The 23441-nt window shown below is 44.2% G+C and overlaps 1 protein-coding gene across 1 annotated transcript in view; it reads left to right on the plus strand.

The window, feature by feature from the left end:
• Window positions 1-23441, plus strand: part of LOC124788164 (proton-coupled amino acid transporter-like protein CG1139) — a 219441-nt gene that overhangs the window by 129896 nt on the left and 66104 nt on the right. The window contains exon 3 of the mRNA XM_047255317.1: window positions 9932-10024. Within this exon, the coding sequence (XP_047111273.1) occupies window positions 9932-10024 (93 nt within the window). The remainder of the gene's footprint in view (window positions 1-9931; window positions 10025-23441) is intronic.

Raw genomic sequence — 23441 nt, forward strand, 5'->3', positions numbered from 1 at the left:
GACTTTTCAAGAGGATTCGAGTGCGTTTAAAAAAATCTAGATCGTTCCACTAAAAAAGAACAGTTACTTGAATATCTTGGTTGATACTACAGTAGAGTGGAGATGGTTGAACATACAAGAAATTACGTCTCCCTCTGTGTGCTATTATCCTCTTAAAACGTTGAACCGAACACAAAATGAAGTGTTTCGTCTTACACAAGACAGCGTTAAAAATCTTCGAACAACAATGGATAACGAATCGTTTATTTTCTGAGGTCTGAACACTTGTTCATAGCAGAGGCTGAAACATGTTTGATTCCGGATGCGAGCACAGAGGTTGCAATGGCGATTCGTCAACAGCGTCAGCAGGGCATTTTAATGGCTCTGTGTCATACAGTTCGCTAGGTGATCATCAGTCTGTGAATTAGATAGTCTGCAGTCACTTGTGTTGTTTGAGTCGTGACAGACATCCTTCGCGAGAGATTAATGCATCCACACGAACGACCACAGACTAAATGTGTCTCCATATCAAGACTTTCTTACTGACGTCGTATGTACATCCCTGTAGGACGCGCCATGTCAGCAGGTAACATGCCAGGTGTAGAAGTATGAAACCGGAATTCAGTTGCAATAATTACACGTCTGTATTTTGATACTGATAAACAATACTTTATTCAAAATAATCTCCATTGCTATTTATACATTTTTCCCACGTCTCCGGCAGGCTATGAATGTCACGTCAAAAAAAAAAAAAAAAAAAAAAAAAAAGTCAGGCTATGAATGTCACGTCAAAAAAAAAAAAAAAAAAGTTCTTCTTTTGAAGCGAACGAGTCAGCGAGCGATTTTCGTACATTTTCATAAGAATTGAAGCGTTGTTCAGCGAGCGCGTATCCCAGTGATGCAAACAGATGATAATCGAACGGAGCCAAGTCTGGAGAATAAGCCGCATGCCCTAGTATTTCCCAACAGAACGCCTCAATCGTTTCCCTGACCCGTTTTGCTGTGTATGATGGGGCGTAATCACGGAGCAATATGACTTTGTGTTGCCTTTTCCCGTATTCCGGTCGTTTTTGACGTAATGCTCGATATAAATCGACCACTTGCTGTTGATAGCGATCATTGTTAACTGTTTCACCAGGTTTTACTAGCTTATAATAGATGACAGCCTTCTGATTCCACCAAACACAGAGCACTTTCTTCTTTCGAAAGCGATTTGGTCTTGCAGTGGATGCCCATGGTTTGCCTGGATTCACCCATAATTTACGACGCTTAGGATTCTCAAAATACACTAATGGCCATTAAAATTGCTACACCCAGAAGAAATGCATGTGATAAACGGGTATTCATTGGACAAATATATTATACTAGAATTGACATTTGATTACACTTTCACGCAATTTGAGTGCATAGATCCTGAGAAATCAGTACCCAGAACAACCACCTCTGGCCGTAATAACGACCTTGATACGCCTGGGCATTGAATCAAACAGATGGCGTGTACAGGTACAGCTACCCATGCAGCTTCAACACGATACCACAGTTCATCAAGATTAGTGACTGGCGTATTGTGACGAGCCAGTTGCTCGGCCACCATTGACCAGAAGTTTTCAGTTGGTGAGAGATCTGGAGAATGTGCTGGCCAGGGCAGCAGTCGAACATTTTCTGTATCCCGAAAAGCCCGTACAGGACCTGCAACATGGGTTCGTGCATTATCCCGCTGAAATGTAGGGTTTCGCAGAGATCGAATGAAGGGTAGAGCCATGGGTCGTAACACAACTGATATGTAACGTCCACTGTTTCAAAGTGCCGTCAATGCGAACAAGAGGTGACCGAGACGTGTAACCAATGGCACCCCATACCATCACGCCGGGTGATACGCCAGTATGGCGATGACGAATACGCGCTTCCAATGTGCATTCACCGCTATGTCGCCAAACACGGATGCGACCATCATGATTCTGTAAACAGAATGTGGATTCATCCGAAAAAATGACGTTTTTCCATTCGTGCACCGAGGTTTGTCGTTGATTACACCATCGCAGGCGCTCCTGTCTGTGATGCAGCGTCAAGGGTAACCGCAGCCATGGTCTCCGAGCTGATAGTCCATGCTGCTGCAAACGCCGTTGAACTGTTCGTGCAGATGGTTGTTGTCTTGCAAACGTCCCCATCTGTTGACTCAGGGATCGAGACGTGGCTGCACGATCCGTTACAGCCATGCGGATAAGATGCCTGTCATCTCGACCGCTAGTGATACGAGGCCGTTGGGATCCAGCACGGCGTTCCGTATTATCCTCCTGAACCCACTGATTTCGTATTCTGCTAACAGTCATTGGATCTCGACCAACGCGAGCAGCAATGTCGCGATACGATAAACCGTAATCGTGATAGGCTACAATCCGACCTTTATCAAAGTCGGAAACGTGATGGTACGTATTTCTCCTCCTTACACTAGGCATCACAACAACATTTCACCAGGCAACGCCGGTCAACTGTTGTTTTTGTATGAGAAATCGGTTGGAAACTTTCCTCATGTCAGCATGGTGTAGGTGTCGCCACCGGCGCCAACCTTGTGTGAATGCTCTGAAAAGCTAATCATTTGCATATCACAGCGTCTTCTTGCTGTCGGTTAAATTTCGCGCCTGTAGCACGTCATCTCCGTGGTGTATCAATTTTAATGGCCAGTAGTGCAGTTGCAATAACTTTGCATCTTTGTATATAGTGGAATCGGCAGCGTAATAACTTGATAGCTCAGTGCACTAAATGTGTCGCTGGTTCAAATGTCGCCCCACTCAATGTTTTTCCTCGCTCACTTCAAATTACCTAAATCTCGTTGTTGTATAATTCATCATCATTTTTGTGAATAATGCACGTGTTCTTGTTTTTAATTACATGCTGTACGCCAACTTCCTTTTTTCATTTCAAATATTGATTCTCAGATGTCGATATTTTATGAAAGTCTGTTACTAAAGGTTGCTTAAATCTAGAAAAATAACAGTTTCACTTTTTAAGTCATAAACGGAAAACTAAATACTCTTTATTTGGACTATGTCCATCGTTTTATACCACAGAAACAGGTGTCGCATAAACATGAAAAACAATCATTTTCAAAGCATAGAGCCCACCATACAAATGCTGCATTTTTACATTTGCCACTGTACGACTACAAAATGAATCCAACAGAACTGATGTGGAGCCAGGTTATGGGATTTGGCCCGAGAAATAACAGGACTGTTAAGCTGCCAGACGTACTGGAACTAACGCACGCAGTTTTTTCACATGTGACTTCTGAACGTTGGCGGGATACAGAACGCAACTAAATGCCATTCGGAGCTATATTGTTTCTTTGCCCTTCTCTTTTTACTTCTCAACTGCAAATGCCCACGTCATTACAGGGTACTTGGACCACTGGCTGAGTACTGCTGTCCCAAGCTTAATGCGCCGGTAAAGCTGTTACCCCGCATTATCGCTCAGTCTATGTATGTAACACAGCATAAAACGTATCCTTAAGCCGTACTTGACTATACTGGTCACAAGTTGGCTTCCGCTCCGCGTGAAACGAAATCCAGTGAGATTCAAGCAAACGCGGAAGAATACATGGCGTAATGTTTACATCAGGTTTATTCTTTCGATGAACAGAGTATATGTTTACATCAGGTTTATTCTTACGATGAACAGAGTATATAACAAGGCATATGGCATCTACAGGGCTTGGCCAGGAACTAAAGTGGATGCTCCAGATGGTCAAGCGTTTAGAGAAATAGCATTTCGGTCGCTGGTCGGGCGAGGCATCAGCCATTTACGTTACAGGAAGCTCCAGGCCCTCGCTGGAGCAGCGGAAAGAGGGAAGAACCGTTATCCTAGATTCGAGTCTGTATGCGGAAACTTTTCTTTATTTTCAATTTTTACGTTATTTTCGCAGCAAATAAACCGAAAAGTAATCAAAGTTAGCCATTCGTATACAGCGCAGTACGCTATAATCTTTCTGGAGAATTATTGCCAGCAGTCTACATATCCTTACCAGAGAGCACTGGCTATTTGTACCGAGGATTCAAGGAACGGTGGGTGAGTACGCGGCGAAATATGTCGTCAAAATATGAGAAACTTTCAACAGTCTTATATAAACAATTTTTTGACTCATGTAATGAACAGCAGAACTAACGTCTTCTGTTAATTGATTCCTTGGGAAGACAAAAAAAAAAAAACGTCCACAGTCATACGACGAGATTTTTCAAGACGAACAGGGACTGGCATCATCGGGTATTAAAATGATTTCCTCCAAATGAACTCTGCTACTTGAAACCCTGCGATGTCTATTTTTTATCGTCAGGTAAAGAATTTCGTTAAACAGTTTCAAATCGCCCTTATCTCAACGAAAGAGAGAAAGAAATCACATCCAACTCTGCTTCAAAAATGCGTTTCATTCTACGTCACCAGTTATTCTTGGCAATACTTGGCACCGAGCGAGGTGGCGCAGTCGTTAGCGCACTGGACTCGCATTCGGGAGGACGACGGTTCAAACCCGCGTCCCTCCATCCTGATTTAGGTTTTCCATAATTTCCTTAAATCGCTTCACGCAAATGCCGGGATGGTTCCTTTGAAAGGGCACGGCCGACTTCCTACCCTAATCCGATGGGACCGATGACCTCGCTGTTTAGTCCACCCTTACAAATCAACCGACCAAGCAACACTTATTGAAATGATGTGTCACACGTGTTTTGGCGTAAACCGTACCATGAGAGCGAACCTCTTACAGATGTGAACGAATTAAGTGTAAAATTTCGGTGTTTGTAAAGTGCGCAAGATGCCAAGAAAATTACTGCTTCCCCTGTTTTTACTATGAATATCACTCCAGCATCATCAACTGTACATTAGTTGAGTCCACCGCATACAGTGAGCTACACCAATAATGTGCAGAAGTTAATCAGCTGTTTCACAGTCATTGATGTGACGAAACATTGTATACAGAATTTCTCAGTTTTCCGTACATTCATGTACGCATTCCTTTGCAGAAACCTCTTGGGATATATTTCTTTTCTATACACAGCACAGCTCCAATAATCTCTTATAGTTTGTGTTTCTGTTGGAATTCATCCCGGACTTTTATCCAGATTTTCAGAAAATGCAGACAAATGAGTTCTTTTAAAGTTCCATCAAGGTCTGGTAAATGATCTTATAACAGGTAAGCTTGTACCTATTTCGAGAATCACTGGACTTTGCTGACCCTGTTGGAAGCAATCCAGGACTTTCCTTGACACTCGTAACGGCAGGTAATTGTTATCGGAGGGTACAAAACATAAATCACGGTTGTGATCTGTTTCCCAGACACGTAATTCTACGTGTGCTGTGTTCTCCAGATCAGTCAACCAGCATGTTCAAATTTTCACCATTAGATTTGTATTCCATAGGCCATAACGGTTGTTGAAGTTCCCGAAATACACTGTAGAGTGTTACTCGCGTCCACAGCATACCTTAAGCTGTACGTGTCCTCTGAGTGGTTCTAAACCAATAACCACAATACTGCTGCCAGACAATTCCAGCGATCTTCTGGCATTGATCGTATAACTACGCACGAAGTTGATTTGAGTAAGTAGAGCAATGGCCCTTTTAAGGACCATCTATACAGGTAATTTGGTACCATTGCTACAATGGATCAACTGAACAGTGAAGGCGTTAGTAGACCCAAAAGCAAAATTCTACACAAGATCCTAAAGGAAAATGAAATTTATTTGGTTGACGTCCACCTAACTCACGTACAAACTGAAGAGCAGCTGATTTCAAGAGGTAAAATACCTGAATATGACTTACTTGGTACTACCTATCACAAGGTTTACTGTGTAACAACTTGCACCCAGATATATGTAGAAAACGCCAGTGCTGTTTGTATCAGCACCACGAATAATATGCATGATGTCATCGTCAGAACTAGTGAAATAACTGTTGTGAATGTCTATAAGCCACTGGGCATCATCTGACCAGCACAGGTGCTGAAAACTCCTACCTACCTTACGGTGTACGAGGGTTATTCGGAAAGTAAGGAACGATCGGTCGCAAAATGGAAAATACAGTGAAAATCTGATGAAGCTTTGCACAGATGCGTTGGGCACTGTGTCTAGTACGCCTGTCGATCGCATCATGTCGCTGTTTTCATTTATGAGCTCACAGTGAGAACGTAAAGACGGCTAGAAATTAGCGTCTCCCAACAAGTATGAGGGCCTGGCGAAAGATTTCGCCTGAAGTTATGCAATCCTCTTAACATAACTGTCACGCGGTTAGTTCTACACAATTCCAGCGATCTTCTGGCATTGATCGCATAACTACAATTCTCGGCCGCACTCTGCAGGGGCAATGAAGATACTCCTACAGCGTTTTCGATGGGAAGTGTTTGATCACCCACAATACGGCCCGTAATTGGTTACCTCTGAGGTTCATCTCTGCTCAAATGAACCGCTGGCTATGAAGACAATATTTTGACACAGACAACGAGCTGCAGTCCAGAGCTGAAAATTGTCGAAAAGCACTGGCGGCTGTTTTCTATAACGAGGGAATTGGAAAGTTGGTATAGCGCTACGACAGATATCTAAGTCTGTGTAGAGAAGTAGCTGGTAGGTGTAGCTAACTGCTGCAAATAAAACAGTTTTGATTTTCACTGTGGTTTCCATTTCGCGATCTGTCGTTCCTTATTTTCCGAATAGCCCTCATACTTAGGAGAGTTCAACATGGACTATGGATTCCTCTACAATGAAGCAAGTACGAAGTCTGTCGTACGTAATTCTGGATCGTCTAAAATATTTTATAAAAGTTTCTTTTCCTACAGTTAACAGAACAATATTCTCATGTGTTGCAGAACGATCACTGACTCTTGTCAACACAAACAGGCAATATACAGGGTGAACATAAATAAAACCCTTAAACTGCAGCGACGGATTTCTGACTGGAAAAGGAGGAGAAAAGATCCTAGGAACACGTGTCTTGAAAACCACCCTTGCCACGGTAGATGACGCTGACGAATGAAAGTTCCTCTGACAACGTGCCGTTTGTTCCTTGTGTGTAGCAGGCAGCACAGCTATGTCAAAGCAAGTACCCTCACAGACACCAAACACTTCACACAATATTTCCAGCCATTTTTGGGCGATTGTGTGATCACGGATCCTGCCAGACAGACGAACGTGTAGAGAGGTGGTGGACTGTGCATGCACCAGATTTGGAAGACCGGGGTCCACAGATATTAAGGCGAATACTAGTACAAGCTTCATCAAAGTGGCCCGTCAACATGGTGTAAGCCAAAGTATGCTTATGTGTTTCCTGCATGGTAACCTCTAGTATCCCTGTCAACTGCAATTCCATGGAGGCCACTTTGAACATCTATTGCAACGTGGACGCTATGCATTTTAGCCGCTGAGCGGTAGAAGTATCTTCTCTAAGATGCTTGAAGACTCACAGCGACGGTGTCATTTAAATGCTGTATGACAGAGAGCTGTCGTGCCATTACATGTAGAACGTGGTAGCCCTTTGGCGAGGGTGAATTTGATTATGATATGCGAGCGTATCCATTGGTGATAGGCACAAATGCAAGGACAGATGACTTTGTCGCACTTGCAAATTTTATAAAATTTGCCCATCACTGAACTACAAATTGCTTATTTACTTTCTTCGTCGAGCTAGTGTGTTCATTACTCTATCATGCTGAAGAGGCTGAACGGATTTGGTTGAACTTTGGAACTAACAGATAGTCTACATTTTATTCCTGTGGACTGGTTAGTGTGTTATTCCCCTCGGATGGGTAACGTGACTAAAATGTCATCCGTGAATGTTAACTAACAAATGAAGTCATTGTTGTGTACATAGTTCCGCGTAGTCAGCGCGTACACAACTTTCCCACTAGAGCGCGCCCCACTAAGCACAACAGCTCAGGCGCAGCGCTCGTCCATCTCCGCACTACGAGATGGCGCCGCCTTAGAGACGGACCAAATTCTGCTTCCGCCGATCCGCGTATTAATATGTAACGCAGCCAATGAGATTGATGCTAACGTAGAACCTTTTCTCCTCGCGGATCACACTTGTGCAGTGATACCTAAACGCGCGAGGTATTATAACGAGTGTACAGACCTCCGATTAGTCAGTCTGCATTTGTCTGCACCAGTCTGTACGAGTCTGCATTAGTCTGTACCAGTCTACAGTCAAGTTTCAGTCAGCGCCTAATAAGATTACCATATTCCTGTACGTAGCCATGAAGATAAATGAATAGACACTTTGTCAAGTATCAGAAATATGTGAGAATAAGATTAACGTACCAAGACCAAAGGAACTTCAGATTGTCAATTGTAAACAGGATCCAGAATCAAGTTACGTAATGTCTATGCTTTTTATTATTTTAATAAAGGTGTGTGAAAATTAATCAAGTTCTGTTAAACGTTGGTCACCGTCAATCCGCTACTCTAAGCGTGCAAGTGGTATTTCTATCGTCTGACCTAATGGCAGAAGATAAACATGCCATGATAAGACCACGACACATATTGCTGACACTCGCCTACTTCGTTAGAGCGACAAGTCAAATAATCTGATGGTGTGTGTACCGAAGGTCTTACAGTACAAACACCACAGTCATTAAGTTTAGTAGATAGGTTAGTTTTTTTCCATAAGTAAACGAGTGAGCTGTGAGCGACATGTACTCCGTCAGCTTCTCACATCGTCTCAAAATTAGCATTTCATTATTAATAATTGTTTAAACCAGGGCAGCAGCTAGTTTATATAGCCAAAACAATAAAAAAATATTACTTATTACTGTAGGAAGTCCAGAGCGGGCAGTTACGTAAAGTGGATAACAGCAATGATTAACCTTGCATGTTAGCAAAACAAAAGTTGATTTTGTTTAATAGATAATTTCAAGCAACATAATCGCGAGAGAAGAGTTCGCTAACAGTTATAATGTTCGAAGAAATGAACTTAGGTTTGAGAAACGGCGAATCGTTATTCCATGATGACGGCCCACACATATATTCCAGTAACTGTGATCGTTATTAAATAATGCCGCTGTAGCTTTTCTCTCGAAAGCGATACTATGACGACGCGGTTAAAAATACTTGCCGCCGCCTTGTTGGTTGAAGCGTTGGCGAACGAGATGTAGAAGAAATGTAATCCGCACTGAACGATGCAATGTTTATTAACGTCATTGCATGTAATAACCAACTGATCACTGTTCGAATGTCTTAGTTTTTTGCACATAGTACACAGTTCGGAGTACGTGCTCAATATTGAAAACAGTTCACTCAGTGTACCTGTTACTGCTTCGGTATTACTTCACGGTATGTTAGTTCACGACAAGAGGCACATACACACACTGGAACTTTAACCTGGCAGTCCGCTTGTGCTTTGTAAACTGTCTGGTTAAAAAAGGTGTCTCTGCACTATTCTTATGTTGCAGCCTTTGTAATAGGATCTGTTGTGTACAAAATTAATCTAGGACGCGTAATTTTAAATACACGTTGTCCATTATTTTCACAGTCTACACTACATGGAAAAACAGTTTATGTTTCCGTATTTACAAATTTGCCATCCGTACCCGTCCACCGGCCAACAGGTAACCACGCGTCAGTACTGTCCTCTCATTGTTACATCAGAACTTGCTACTTATCGATATACACACGGGTTCTCACTCTCGCACAATGTGGTCACAATTAAATATTGTTATAGATTTTCAATTAAGATGTAGTCTATATGAATGATTTTATAATCAATAAAAATCTTAAATAAAACAGTAAAAACAGCAAAATAAAAACCATTCAGTCTCTGACAGTCACACAGCATAAACGAAGTGTGATGTATTATTCCATTGTAGACAAATATTAGTATACAAATTATGTACAGATTTATTGTGTTACCTTTACAGACAGATACCATGGTATGTACTAAGTGTGTCACTCTATACGCAATGTTGTATGTTTGAATGTTGCAGGGCCCAGTTGACGGAGGACACCGTTTCCAAGCAGAATGAGAGCGCTCCGGAATACGACCCCTTCTCTGAGAGGAGCATACAGCACCCCAACTCGTGAGTACCAACTCCTTCAAAGAGACAACTTGCATCTGTACATTTCATCCTCAACTGTACACGGAATATTACTGTCCTTCCCTTACCTTAACCTGACAAAGTCTGTCGTAATTTTGCTGTAGCACAGACGTGGCCACAATGCAGCGCTTGCCTCAATCTAGTGTGGCTCTTGTGGACTTTGTAATACGCACCGTATACGTGCACACTTCATTTCACCTCGACGTAGTTATACCAGCAGCAGTAACGAGTAACGTGATTGTTGTTCTCCATTCAGAAACATTGTGATTATTTTTGCTGCCATAATAGTTACTTTTGTGACCAGTTGAGACTACTTTTGTCTGGTCATTGCTGTGGGTTCTTTGATGGCTCTGGGAGAAGGTTCATTAACCTAGAACACAAAAATATTAGTTCATTTTATTACATATAAATAACTGATTTACTTAATATTGATACATTTGATCGAAGCAGACGAAATGAATTAAAATTTGTTTACTATTAAAAATAGTCTTGATCACGATTTATTTATCAAGGTGACCGGTTTCGACCACTACTGTGGTAATCTTCAGACCATTGAGTAGGAACCTCTTTCTGTTGGGGAATAAGGGTAGTGATTCTCCAACAGAAAGAAGTTCCTACTCAATGATCTGAAGATGACCACAGCAGTGGTCGAAACCGGTCACCTTGATAAATAAATCGTGATTAAGACTGTTTTTAATAGTAAATATTTGTAAGACTTTCCCATAATGTATTCAAAAGTAAATAATAAAAATTTGTGCTGCGGCCAGGACTTAAATGTCTCAAGGAAACATTTAATTATAAGATCTATCAGATCACCAATGGTATAAGGTCGACCCATTACGTCCAATGCTGGGGTGCTTGCCAATATCGGTGACAGTATGTAAGGGAAAAATGAAGTTTGTGTTGGGGAGGGCACTCAGCTTAGATAAATCGTGCACCAATGCCGACCGTCGTGCGGCGGTGGTGTAACGGTTAGCATTTTTTCCTAACAAGCAGTAAGACCCGGGATCGAGTCCCGGCAGCAGTACAAGTTTTAGTTCATTTCGTCTGCTTAGATCATTATCTTAGATAATAAAAAAGAGACTTAAAGGAAACATTTAATTATAAGATCTATTTGATACCCTTGTTTTCCCCAAAAATACCTTCCGAACAGGCCGTGAAGGTCCAACGGTACCGACCGACCACCGTGTCTTCCTCAGACCACAAGCGTCCCTGTATGCGGATATGGAGGGTCAGCACACCTCTCACCCAGCCGTATGTCAGTTTACGAGACTGGAGCCACTACTTCTGAATCAACTAGCTCCTCAGTTAGTTTGCTCACAAGGTCTACGTGCACCTCGCTTGCCAACAGCAGTCTGTATGGTCACCCATCCAAGTGCCAGCCCAGCATAAGGAGTACTGGACAATTTACAACTGTCATTGACTATGAAAGCACACTTGATTAACAAACTCTTCTCTAGAGTACAATTTCGATCAGAAACAACTCGTTTCTCCTACACTTTGATGTAGACTGCTGTAGCTGTGGTGACGAACTGGAGCAGAACTGTTATATGCTCGGGTCTATACTAATATCTGGTGCGAGAGTGCTACTGTACTGAGAGGGGAGACGTGATCTTCAGGAGCGTGCCCATACATCCTTGTGGATCGTAGCGATAACTAGCTGACGTCTTTAGTATCGATTCGCGTTGCCGACTTTGATGTGGTACCACAATCTCTGGAAGAAACCATAGTTACAATCTTGTCTAAGAAGTGTAAATGTGAAGAACAGAGTCTTTAATAAAGAGGCGCAAGAGGAATTTGAATTCGCAGTGAGAAAGGGCAAACGTAAATGCGTTCTGTATCAACTGACACTGTCACAGTTCGAGATGAATAAACTGGAAAGCCATCATGACACTGCCCACAGTGGTTTCAGTGAAAACTGTTGGTTCGCAGATATTGCAAACTAAGTCGACGTCAAAGAACTTCGAGATCAGCGTAGAATTATTACCATGTTTATAAATTAAACAGATCTGACTTTTAATAACGCAAAGACATAGGACACTTTCAGGGGGGAAGGGGTGGGGGAGGGAACGTTTATAAAGAAGAATTAGACCTCGAAATTCGGAAACTGAGAGAAATGGAACCAAATACCCGCTGCTAGACATAAAAGAAAGAGGGGAACTTTTTTTATCAGCGGGCATGTTTTAAGAAAATTTGCAGAAAAAAACATTATTGAGTGTTCAGGAACGAGTCTGGCTTTGAAAAAGTCTACTGATATCAAAAAATCTGATTAAACATTTTTAGGCATAAAAACGAATAGTTGTTTGCATAAGTGGACCTGAATTTCGAAGATTTGATCTTAAAATACGTCTGCTGTCAGATCTTCAGAACCATAACATCTACATTTATACTCGGCAAGCCACCCAACGGTGTGTGGCGGAGGGCACTTTAGGTGCCACAGTCATTACCTCCCTTTCCTGTTCCAGTCGCGTATGGTTCGCGGGAAGAACGACTGCCGGAAAGCCTCCGTGTGCGCTCGAATCTCTCTAATTTTACATTCGTGATCTCCTCGGGAGGTATAAGTAAGGGGAAGCAATGTATTCGATACCTCATCCAGAAACGCACCCTTCCGAAACCTGGAAAGCAAACTACACCGCGATGCAGAGCGCCTCTCTTGCAGAGTCTGCCACTTGAGTTTGCTAAACATCTCCGTAATGCTATCACGCTCACCAAATAGCCCTGTGTCGAAACGCGCCACTCTTCTTTGGATCTTCTCTATCTCCTCTGTTAACCCGACCTGGTACGGATCCCACACTGATGAGCAATACTCAAGTATAGGTCGAACGAGTGTTTTGTAAGCCACCTCCTTTGTTGACGGACTACATTTTCTAAGGACTCTCCCAATGAATCTCAACCTGGCACCCGCCTTACCAATAATTAATTTTTTATGATCATTCCACTTCAAATCGTTCCGTACGCAAACTCCCAGATATTTTACAGAAGTAACTGCTACCAGTGTTTGTTCCGCTATCATATAATCATACAGTAAAGGATCCTTATATCTATGTATTCGCAATACATTACTTTTTTCTATGTTATGGGTCAGTTGCCACTCCCTGCACCAAGTGCCTATCCGCTGCAGATCTTCCTGCATTTCGCTGCAATTTTCTAGTGTTGCAACTTCTCTGTATACTACAGCATCATCCGCGAAAACCCGCATGGAACTTCCGACACTATCTACTAGGTCATTTATATATATTGTGAAAAGCAATGGTCCCATAACACTCCCCTGTGGCCCGCCAGAGGTTACTTTAACGTCTGTAGACGTCTCTCCATTGAGAACAACATGCTGTGTTCTGTGTGGTAAGAACTCTTCAATCTAGCCACACAGCTGGTCTGATATTCCGTAGGCTCTTACTTTATCAGGCGCCAGTGCGGAACTGTATCGAACGCCTTCCGGAAGTCAAGGAAAATGGCATCTACCTGGGAGCCTGTATCTACTATTTTCCGGGTCTCATGAACAAATAAAGCGAGTTGGGTCTCACGCGATCGCTGTTTCCGGAATCCATGTTGATTCCTACAGAGCAGATTCTGGCTTTCCAGAAATGACATGATACGAGAGCAAAAAACATGTTCAAAAACTCTACAACAGATCGATGTCAGAGATACAGGCCTTTAGTTTTGCGCATCTGCTCGAAGACCGTTCTTGAAAACTGGAACTACCTGTGCTCTTTTCCAATCATTTGGAACCTTACGTTCCTCTAGAGCAGGGGTCTCCAAACTACGGCCAGCGGGCTGAAACCGGCCCGCGAGGGCCAGTAAACCGACCCGCGTTAGCTGGCCGGACATCCCCGGTATCCGGCCCGCCAAATATTTTAGGTGGTACCTATACTGCCAACAATTGAGTTTCGAGGCCTATCGTGACCAATACACCGCGACATTGTCGGGCACAATCACGCAACAGAACTATCAAGTATATGCTCTGGCTCTGCTACTCGCTACAAGACTACATATCTCAACTTATTGTTGCGCCGCTTGAAATAACAATGCGTTGACATTCTCTGCCTCTTCGTCTTGCAGTAATAGTGTTGCTAACAATGATTTTGAGGTTTCGTTAACTTTGCAGGACGCTAACGTGAAGAATGTGCAGTGACATACTTTTTTTGTCAGTGAAATTCGCCAGAATAAAATACGCCAGAATTTCGGTCAAGTACGTCCACCAATCAAAATTATGTAATTAAATAAAAATCGTAGTTCGTTTCAGTGTTAGCTACTCCCAGAACCTTAGATTTTTGCGATTTCATCTTTCCTTTAGCCTTACATTACGGTGATTATGGAGTGCTAGGGTGCTTTAATCCCACTAGGTAGATCATGGCCCTTATGACTTCGTGGAGGAGTCGATGCGGCCCGCGGACTAAAAAGTTTGGAGAGCTCTGCTCTAGAGACTTGCGGCACACGGCTGTCAGAAGCGGGGCGATTGTATTTCCATCTCTGGGTGCGCCCCGAGGCTCTGCAGTGGATGGTGTCGGAAACGTCAGGTGGCAGCACTGTGTGTCGCGTCCGCTGTGCGAGCTTGTTTCGGCGGTGCAGTCACGGTCTCTGTAAGGAGTTGCACGCGCTAAGAGACTGCCGCCGAGTGGGTGGTGTCCCGCTAACCAGTGCGGCCCGTGTTGGGGCGGGTCGCCATTCGCCACCCGCCGCCATGTGACGCCAGCTGACGTCACGCGGCCCCTGACAAGGACCGACTTCCGGCGTCCCTGCTAGAGGCCGCGGCGCAACGCCCACCGGCCGGCTTCCGCTCTGCGCAATACTGCCGCGTATTCTCTGTCTGTCGGCCACGCTGATGTGACTACGCACCAAGTCAGGCGTAAGGACTGCTTTGTGAGACCCGACTGAAAGGGAGCCGGTTCAAATCCCCTGTCCGACAACCCACATATAGGTGTTCCACGATTTTCGTAAATCGCTTTATGTAAATGCTACAATGGTGCCTCTGAAAGCCCACAGTCAATTTTCTTTCCTATTCCGAGCTTGTGCTCCGTCTCTAATGACTTCATCCCCCCAACACTAAACATTACAGTGTTTTCTTAGATATGCGAGAAGCGTTCAGTTGTAACATAGTTACAAAAAATTGTGACATTCCTACAATCAATATGCCTATGTTCGTCTCTGAAAATGGACTCGATAAGCAAACTGAGCTGTCAGTGAACGGAATCTAACCTGCATAACACTGCGTGCGTGTTGAAACGCGTGTCAGTTTCACTATCATTTTAAGCCCTCAGCAGATCGTTACACGAAACACTTAAAACTAACATTTGGATAAGCTATCTGACTGCCGGTTTCGAACAAGCATTTACAACTGATACAGAATCTGACTTGGGCAACGGAATTTACTGAATCAGAGTGCATGACATGTTGTGGAGTGTCAGTGTGTCTGTTTTGGCCCCTCAGTTTTGCACTCACTTCTTCAGATGACTGCCTTTTTCCATGTGGTTACAGCGATTCGCAGCAGCATGCAGCGACAGCGGCTAAACTTTATTGTTACTAAGAATGAATTTAATGAAAAGGAGTTTGCTTGGGTCCTGTTAACTACGAAATAACTTCTGAGACGGGGTTTCATATACACACACAAAAAAAAGTTTTGCATCACCCCAGTTCCCAGAACTCCTAAAGATAGACGTTGATTGTCGATCGAGTATCACAAACACAGTCCCTTTGACTGTTCAGAGATGTGACTAAACCAGCCCTGCCGGCCGGGTTGGCCGAGAGGTTCCAGGCGCTACAGTCTGGAACCGCGCGACCGCACCGGTCGCAGGTTCGAATCCTGCCTCGGGCATGGATGTGTGTGACGTCTTTAGGTTAGTTAGGTTTAAGTAGTTCTAAGTTATAGGGGACTGATGACCTCAGCAGTTAAGTCCTGTAGTGCTCAGAGCCATTTGAACCATTTTTTTTAAACCCGCCCAATGTAAACAACCGTGCATGAGCACCGCCTATTAGACGGAGGGGGTCCGACAGCCGATCAGTTCCCGTCATTCCACCAAGAAGGAGGTACACGGCTCGTGTTGTCTGTAGTTCAACAATGCCTAGACGGTCGATACCGCGACTCGATCGCGTCCGCATTGTTACTTTGTGCCAGGAAGAGCTCTCAACAAGGGAAGTGTCCAGGCGTCTTGGAGTGAACCAAAGCGATGTTGTTCGGACATGGAGGAGATACAGAGAGACAGGGACTGTCGATGACATGCCTCGCTCAGGCCGCCCAAGGGCTACTACTGCAGTGGATGACCGCTACCTACGGATTATGGCTCGGAGGACCTTGACAGCAACGCCACCATGTTGAATAATGCTTTTCTTGCAGCCACAGGACGTCGTGTTAAGACTCAAACAGTGCGCAATATGCTGCATGATGCGAAACTTCACTCCCCTCGTCCATGGCGAGGTCCATGTTTGCAACCACGACGCCATGCAGAGCGGTACAGATGGGCCGTTCAGGACTGGCATCACACTCTCTTCACCAATGAGTGTCGCATATGCCTTCAACCAGACAATCGTTGGAGACGTGTTTGGAGGCAACCCAGTCAGGCTGAACGCCTTAGACACACCGTCCAGCGGGTGCAGCAAGGTGGAGGTTTCCTGCTGTTTTGGGGTGGCATTACTTGGTGCCAACGTATGCCGCTGGCGGTCATGGAAGGAGCCGTAATGGCTGTACGATACGTGAATGCCATCCTCCGACCGATATTGCAGCCGTATCGACGGCATATTGGCGAGGCATTTGTGTTCATGGACGACAGTTCGCGCCCCCTTCGTTCACTTCTTGTGAATGACTTCCTTCAGGATAACGACATCGCTCGACTAGAGTGACCAGCAAGTTCTCCAGACGTGAAACCAATCGAACATGCCTGGGAAAGATTGAAAATGGCTGTTTATGGACGACGTGACCCACCAACCATTCTGAGGGAGTGGGACAACGTGGCTGAACAGTGTCTTGATAAACGTATGGATAGTATGCCACGACGAATACAGACACGCACCGATGGAAGAAGACGTGCTGCTGGATATTAGTACCGGTATGAACAGGGTTCTCGAACACCACCTCTGAAGGTCTCGCTGTATTGTGGTACAACATGCAATGTGTGGTCCTCATGAGCAATAAAAAGGGCGGAAATGATGTTTATGTTGATCTCTATTCCAATTTTCTGTACTGGTTCCGGAACTCTCGGAACCGAGGTGATGCAAAACATTTTTTGATGTGTGTATAATACTTGGCGGTCAACAGGACAGCCGGCCGGAGTGGCCGAGCGGCTCTAGGGGTTACAGTCTGGAACCGCGCAACCGCTACGGTCGCAGGTTCGAATGCTGCCTCGGGCATGGATGTGTGTGGTGTCCTTAGGTTAGTTAGGTTTAAGTAGTTCTAAGTTCTAGGGGACTGATGACCTCAGAAGTTAAGTCCCATAGTGCTCAGAGCCATTTGAGCCATTTGGTCAACAGGGCACTTTGGCAGCTGTCGCCCTCACGCATTTGTGCAAGCGCATATGCCTGCCTGTTTGTTTGGTATAGATTTTAGCGCTGTCTTCCTGTATGTGACGGAACAATCTTTTGTATTATATTTTAATTCCAACGACAATACAAGATTGTATACAGCAGGGAGCGCTAGTCCTCACTTCCTGGCTTGGTATGTTTCATTTAGATGCTAGATTATATTCTTTTTTCTTTTTTTAAAGAATTAACATTTCTTGTAATATAAAACTGGTATATCCCTTGTAATAAAAATGTTATCAATAAACCACTGTCGGTGCGGCAGCACCATACCAAACGAACAGGCAGCCGTATGCGCTTGCACATATGCGTGAGGGCGACAGATACCAAGGTGTCCTGTTGACCTCTAAGTGTTATTTTCTCAGTTTGATTGTGTCGTTGAGTAGAAACAGTAGACACGTAGGCTTTCATATCAATGAGCGTATGTGTTGCTCACAGTAGACACGTAGGCTATCACATCAATGACTTTATTTGTTACGCACAGTTTGACTTTCTCGTACGTAGCAGTTCCTTCCTTTCTGCACCATGTTGTTAACTAGTTACTGTTAGTAAAAAGGTGTGTCTATTGTCATATAAGCACTTGTAGTATGGACATAGTATGTCTGTAAATATTCTATGTAGGAGACGTACTTTGTAATTTTAGGTGTGTGGTTTGAAGATAGGAGAGTCACCTCGAAACAGGTAACCACTGCAGCACTAAATTATACACTCCTGGAAATGGAAAAAAGAACACATTGACACCGGTGTGTCAGACCCACCATACTTGCTCCGGACACTGCGAGAGGGCTGTACAAGCAATGATCACACGCACGGCACAGCGGACACATCAGGAACCGCGGTGTTGGCCGTCGAATGGCGCTAGCTGCGCAGCATTTGTGCACCGCCGCCGTCAGTGTCAGCCAGTTTGCCGTGGCATACGGAGCTCCATCGCAGTCTTTAACATTGGTAGCATGCCGCGACAGCGTGGACGTGAGCCGTATGTGCAGTTGACGGACTTTGAGCGAGGGCGTATAGTGGGCATGCGGGAGGCCGGGTGGACGTACCGCCGAATTGCTCAACATGTGGGGCGTGAGGTCTCCACAGTACATCGATGTTGTCGCCAGTGGTCGGCGGAAGGTGCACGTGCCCGTCGACCTGGGACCGGACCGCAGCGACGCACGGATGCACGCCAAGACCGTAGGATCCTACGCAGTGCCGTAGGGGACCGCACCGCCACTTCCCAGCAAATTAGGGACACTGTTGCTCCTGGGGTATCGGCGAGGACCATTCGCAACCGTCTCCATGAAGCTGGGCTATGGTCCCGCACACCGTTAGGCCGTCTTCCGCTCACGCCCCAACATCGTGCAGCCCGCCTCCAGTGGTGTCGCGACAGGCGTGAATGGAGGGACGAATGGAGACGTGAGTGTCTTCAGCGATGAGAGTCGCTTCTGCCTTGGTGCCAATGATGGTCGTATGCGTGTTTGGCGCCGTGCAGGTGAGCGCCACAATCAGGACTGCATACGACCGAGGCACACAGGGCCAACACCCGGCATCATGGTGTGGGGAGCGATCTTCTACACTGGCCGTACACCACTGGTGATCGTCGAGGGGACACTGAATAGTGCACGGTACATCCAAACCGTCATCGAACCCATCGTTCTACCATTCCTAGACCGGCAAGGGAACTTGCTGTTCCAACAGGACAATGCACGTCCGCATGTATCCCGTGCCACCCAACGTGCTCTAGAAGGTGTAAGTCAACTACCCTGGCCAGCAAGATCTCCGGATCTGTCCCCCAATGAGCATGTTTGGGACTGGATGAAGCGTCGTCTCACGCGGTCTGCACGTCCAGCACGAACGCTGGTCCAACTGAGGCGCCAGGTGGAAATGGCATGGCAAGCCGTTCCACAGGACTACATCCAGCATCTCTACGATCGTCTCCATGGGAGAATAGCAGCCTGCATTGCTGCGAAAGGTGGATATACACTGTACTATTGCCGACATTGTGCATGCTCTGTTGCCTGTGTCTATGTGCCTGTGGTTCTGTCAGTGTGATCATGTGATGTATCTGACCCCAGGAATGTGTCAATAAAGTTTCCCCTTACTGGGACAATGAATTCACGGTGTTCTTATTTCAATTTCCAGGAGTGTATATTCATGCAAGTGACACAGACGAAATAAAATTAATCAAATTTTCCTCAGTATTATAGACTTGTGGACCTATCTCCCGAAGCAGCATGCCTCGAATTAGCAAGTTTAATAAGGCGTGATTGCAAAATATTGACACGAACTATTTACAGACGAAAAACTGACAGAGACCGACATTGGGGAAGATCAAATTAGGTTCCGGAGAAATATAGGAACACGCCAGGCAATACTGGTCTTACGATTTGTCCTAGAAGATAGGTTGGAAAAAGGCAAACGTACGCTTATTGAATCTGTAGATTTAGAGAAAACTTTTGATAATGGTGACTGGAAAAATCTTAATTTAGCAGGAATAAAATACGGGGAGCGAATGCTTATCTACAGCTTCTAAACAAACCAGACGACAGAGAGGCTTGAAACAGAAGAAATGGTTGAGAGTAGAGTGAGACAGGGTTGTAGCTTATACTTGATGTTATTCAGTCCGTACATTGAGTGAGCAGTAATGGAAACAAAAAAAAATTTGGAAAAGGAATTGAAGTTCAGGGAGGAGAAATGAAAACTTTAAGGTTTGCCGATGACGTTGTAATTCTGGAGAGACAGCAAAGGACTTCGAAGAACAGCTGACCGAAATGGACAGTGTCTTGAATGGAGGATGTAAGATGAACATCAACACAAGAGAAACAAGGTTAACGGAATGTAGTGGAAATAAGTCGGATGATGATGAGGGAATTAGATTAGGAAACGAGACATTCAATGCAATAGATGAGTTTTACTATTTGGGCAACAAAATAACCAGTGATGGCCAAAGTAGAGGGTATATAGAATGTTTCAGTACCCTTGTTGTCCACTTCTTCGTTCTACCTCTCATGGAATATTTACTAATGACCCTGTCCATAAGATCCACACCGCCCATATGAGGGTTATACATCTTTACAGCAGAAGGACGAGGAATCTCTATGTACTGACCTTGCTGCTTGCTCCACCTTCAACAGGTTTCCACAGGATTTATCCAACAATAGGTAGAAGCCAAATGAATGGCACGATTACCGTGCCATTTTATGATTGTGGTTGCATCATCACCTCTCACCAGTAGGCCGAAACTTCCTTTTCCCTCACGTTTGAGAAGTCCATCTTTTTACAAGCCAATGCTTTTTGGTAACCTCTAGGTCATCATTGTTCCACACCCTCGAATTGCTCTGTGACTGATGATAGAACTCAGAAGAGGCAAAGAAGTGAAATATCGGTCCATCAAAATCGTAGTTCCTGCTGGCAATGTATCAGACAACTTCAATACCACTTTCCCTCCAATATCTAATTTTTCAGGCATACGTATCATCCCTCAATTAATTGGTCTTTGTCTACCCTCATACATAAAAAAATTTAAGGGTATTCGATGAAGACATTACAAAGTTTTTCAGGTCCACAGGTTGAGGTTTTCCTCTAACGTATTGTTTCATGCGGTCTTGCCCATGGAATGGCATCATTTGTTCGTCAATAGAAACTATTTTTGGACGAGGATGTTGCAGACACGCTTTTCTAATCATTGATTGGTCTTACTTTCCAGTATCTGCCAGTTGTTTTTTCGTTGTCACTGACAGCGTTGTCATCAACAACATTGAGAGATACTCTAAGGCAGTAGAAACGATCTCTGCTGACGTTTTCAGCAACCATTGGATATCGAGTACGTTGTTCCTAACACACCCGAAGCTTAGGAAAACCAAGAAATGAAATCACAATACTTGCAGCCCAGTATTTCTTGATCTCATCTGGGGTGGTGTTGAGAGATTTTTCATCTGATGAAACGTGCTTCCTGTTTGTTTTTTCTGCCATATTACTGAAGAAATCTTCATTTAAATACTTATTAAAACATTCAAACAGTTTCCTAACTCCTGTACTGCCAGATTCTACATCAGAACCTAATGATGTTGACGTCGTGGCAGCTGAGATATTGGGCGAAAATCTAAAATAGAAGGACAATATTGCTTAAAAACGGTTGTTTTGCAACAATGCCTATTAAAACTACTAAAAACATTATGTACTCTGTTCTGTGATGCCAGCGTTGTGTTGGATCTCTAGGCGATGGAGTTTCATGACCTTGTGTTGGCACTACTGAACCTTCACTGTCTGACACTTCATCTTCTTCTTCAGATGCTGTCAGATGCGATCCCTCAATGTGAACTTCAGCATTATCACCATCATTATCATCATCGTCATCATCAGTTACAGTGTCAGAACAACTAGCGTCAAACCTCATCCAGAAGCTGAGCTGCCAATAATATTTAGATTCTGATTTTTAAATCATGTTTGCGAAGTTTTATTTGTATAGAAAGGATTAGAAATGCCTATACCATTATTAAAGTTGTGAAATGCGTGCTAAAAATAATAAAATAACGCTGAAACAACGAATGAACAATATAAAATGCCGCCGACCGCCATTTGCTCACAGGCATATGAAATGTAGTCACAGGGACCCAGTGTATCAAATATGATATATTTTTCAGAAGTAAAAACGCCTTTCACGTCACTTTCTTTGATAGAATTGTAGTTGGGGAACTGTTAACAATATTTTAGTACCGCCTTAGAAGCAAATAAACGATGAATTAACAATACTAACCTTGAAACTTCCTGAGACCTTCCGGACCGAGACTCGAACTCGGGACCTTTCCTTTCCCGGACAAGTGCTCTACAAACTGAGCTACCCAAGTACGACTCACGCCCCCTCCTCACAGCTTTAATTCCGCCAGTACCTCGTCTCCTACCTTCCAAACTTCACAGAAGCTCTCCTGCGAACGTTGCAGAAGTATCACTCCTGGAAGAAAGGACATTTCGGAGACATCGCTTAGCCACAGCCTGGGGGATGTTTGTAGAATGAAAACAGCGGAAGGCAGGTCCCGAGTTCGAGTCTCGGTCCGGCACACAGTTTTAATCTGCCAGGAAGTTTCATATCAGCTCACACTCCGCTGTAGAGTGAAAATTTCATTCCAGAATACTAGCCTTTCTTACTCGTCCAAAACACACTCATTACTGACTGCTTCTGACACCTAGTGGTTATTCTGAGAACTACGAGTAGGGTGCCTGCTTGTTCTGTGGAGTGTATCGAATACGATACAATCGGCGCTACTACTACTACAAAAAAAAAAAAAAAAAAAAAAAAACCGGCACACATTATGTTGGAACATCATCTGAACAGATGTAACATATATGCTACAAGGGGTTGATAGACCACATGAAGACAACCTTCTGTGTGACACGTAAACAGCAAGCATGTGTTTATCAATCTCCCAGCAGCATGACTACTATCTTTGGTCGCCTGGCAGCATGTGTGCTCTGATTTAACTCCTTGAAACTTCTATTAGTATAGTAATCTCACTGGCCAATTGCAGCAGATCTTGTGATTCTCTCTAATCATAATTTTATAAATAAGTTTAACACATTCCTACTCTTGCTGCTCTCGTGATGGGTAACCACTGATGATCTGGCACAGAAGAAAGTCTCTCCATCCCGGGTTTCTGACCCTGGCCAACCGAAGACCTTACGTGTAAACACATGTAGGAACATGCACCTTCTACAACAATTATTATGAGCCAATCAGAATGACAGTTACTAGGATTTTAAATGAACATTTTTTCATGGCATGACCACAGACAAATAACCACTCTCACAGCTCCCCATTCTAGCGGCTACACCTGGCTTCACGTGTCATCTTTCCAGAAGTATTTCTTCTAGTGTCTCGCGCAATATGGCACATTCGCCGGCCCCTGAGTCG

The sequence above is a fragment of the Schistocerca piceifrons genome, chromosome 3 (assembly GCF_021461385.2).
Source record: "Schistocerca piceifrons isolate TAMUIC-IGC-003096 chromosome 3, iqSchPice1.1, whole genome shotgun sequence".
In the NCBI taxonomy this organism is placed as follows: domain Eukaryota; kingdom Metazoa; phylum Arthropoda; class Insecta; order Orthoptera; family Acrididae; genus Schistocerca; species Schistocerca piceifrons.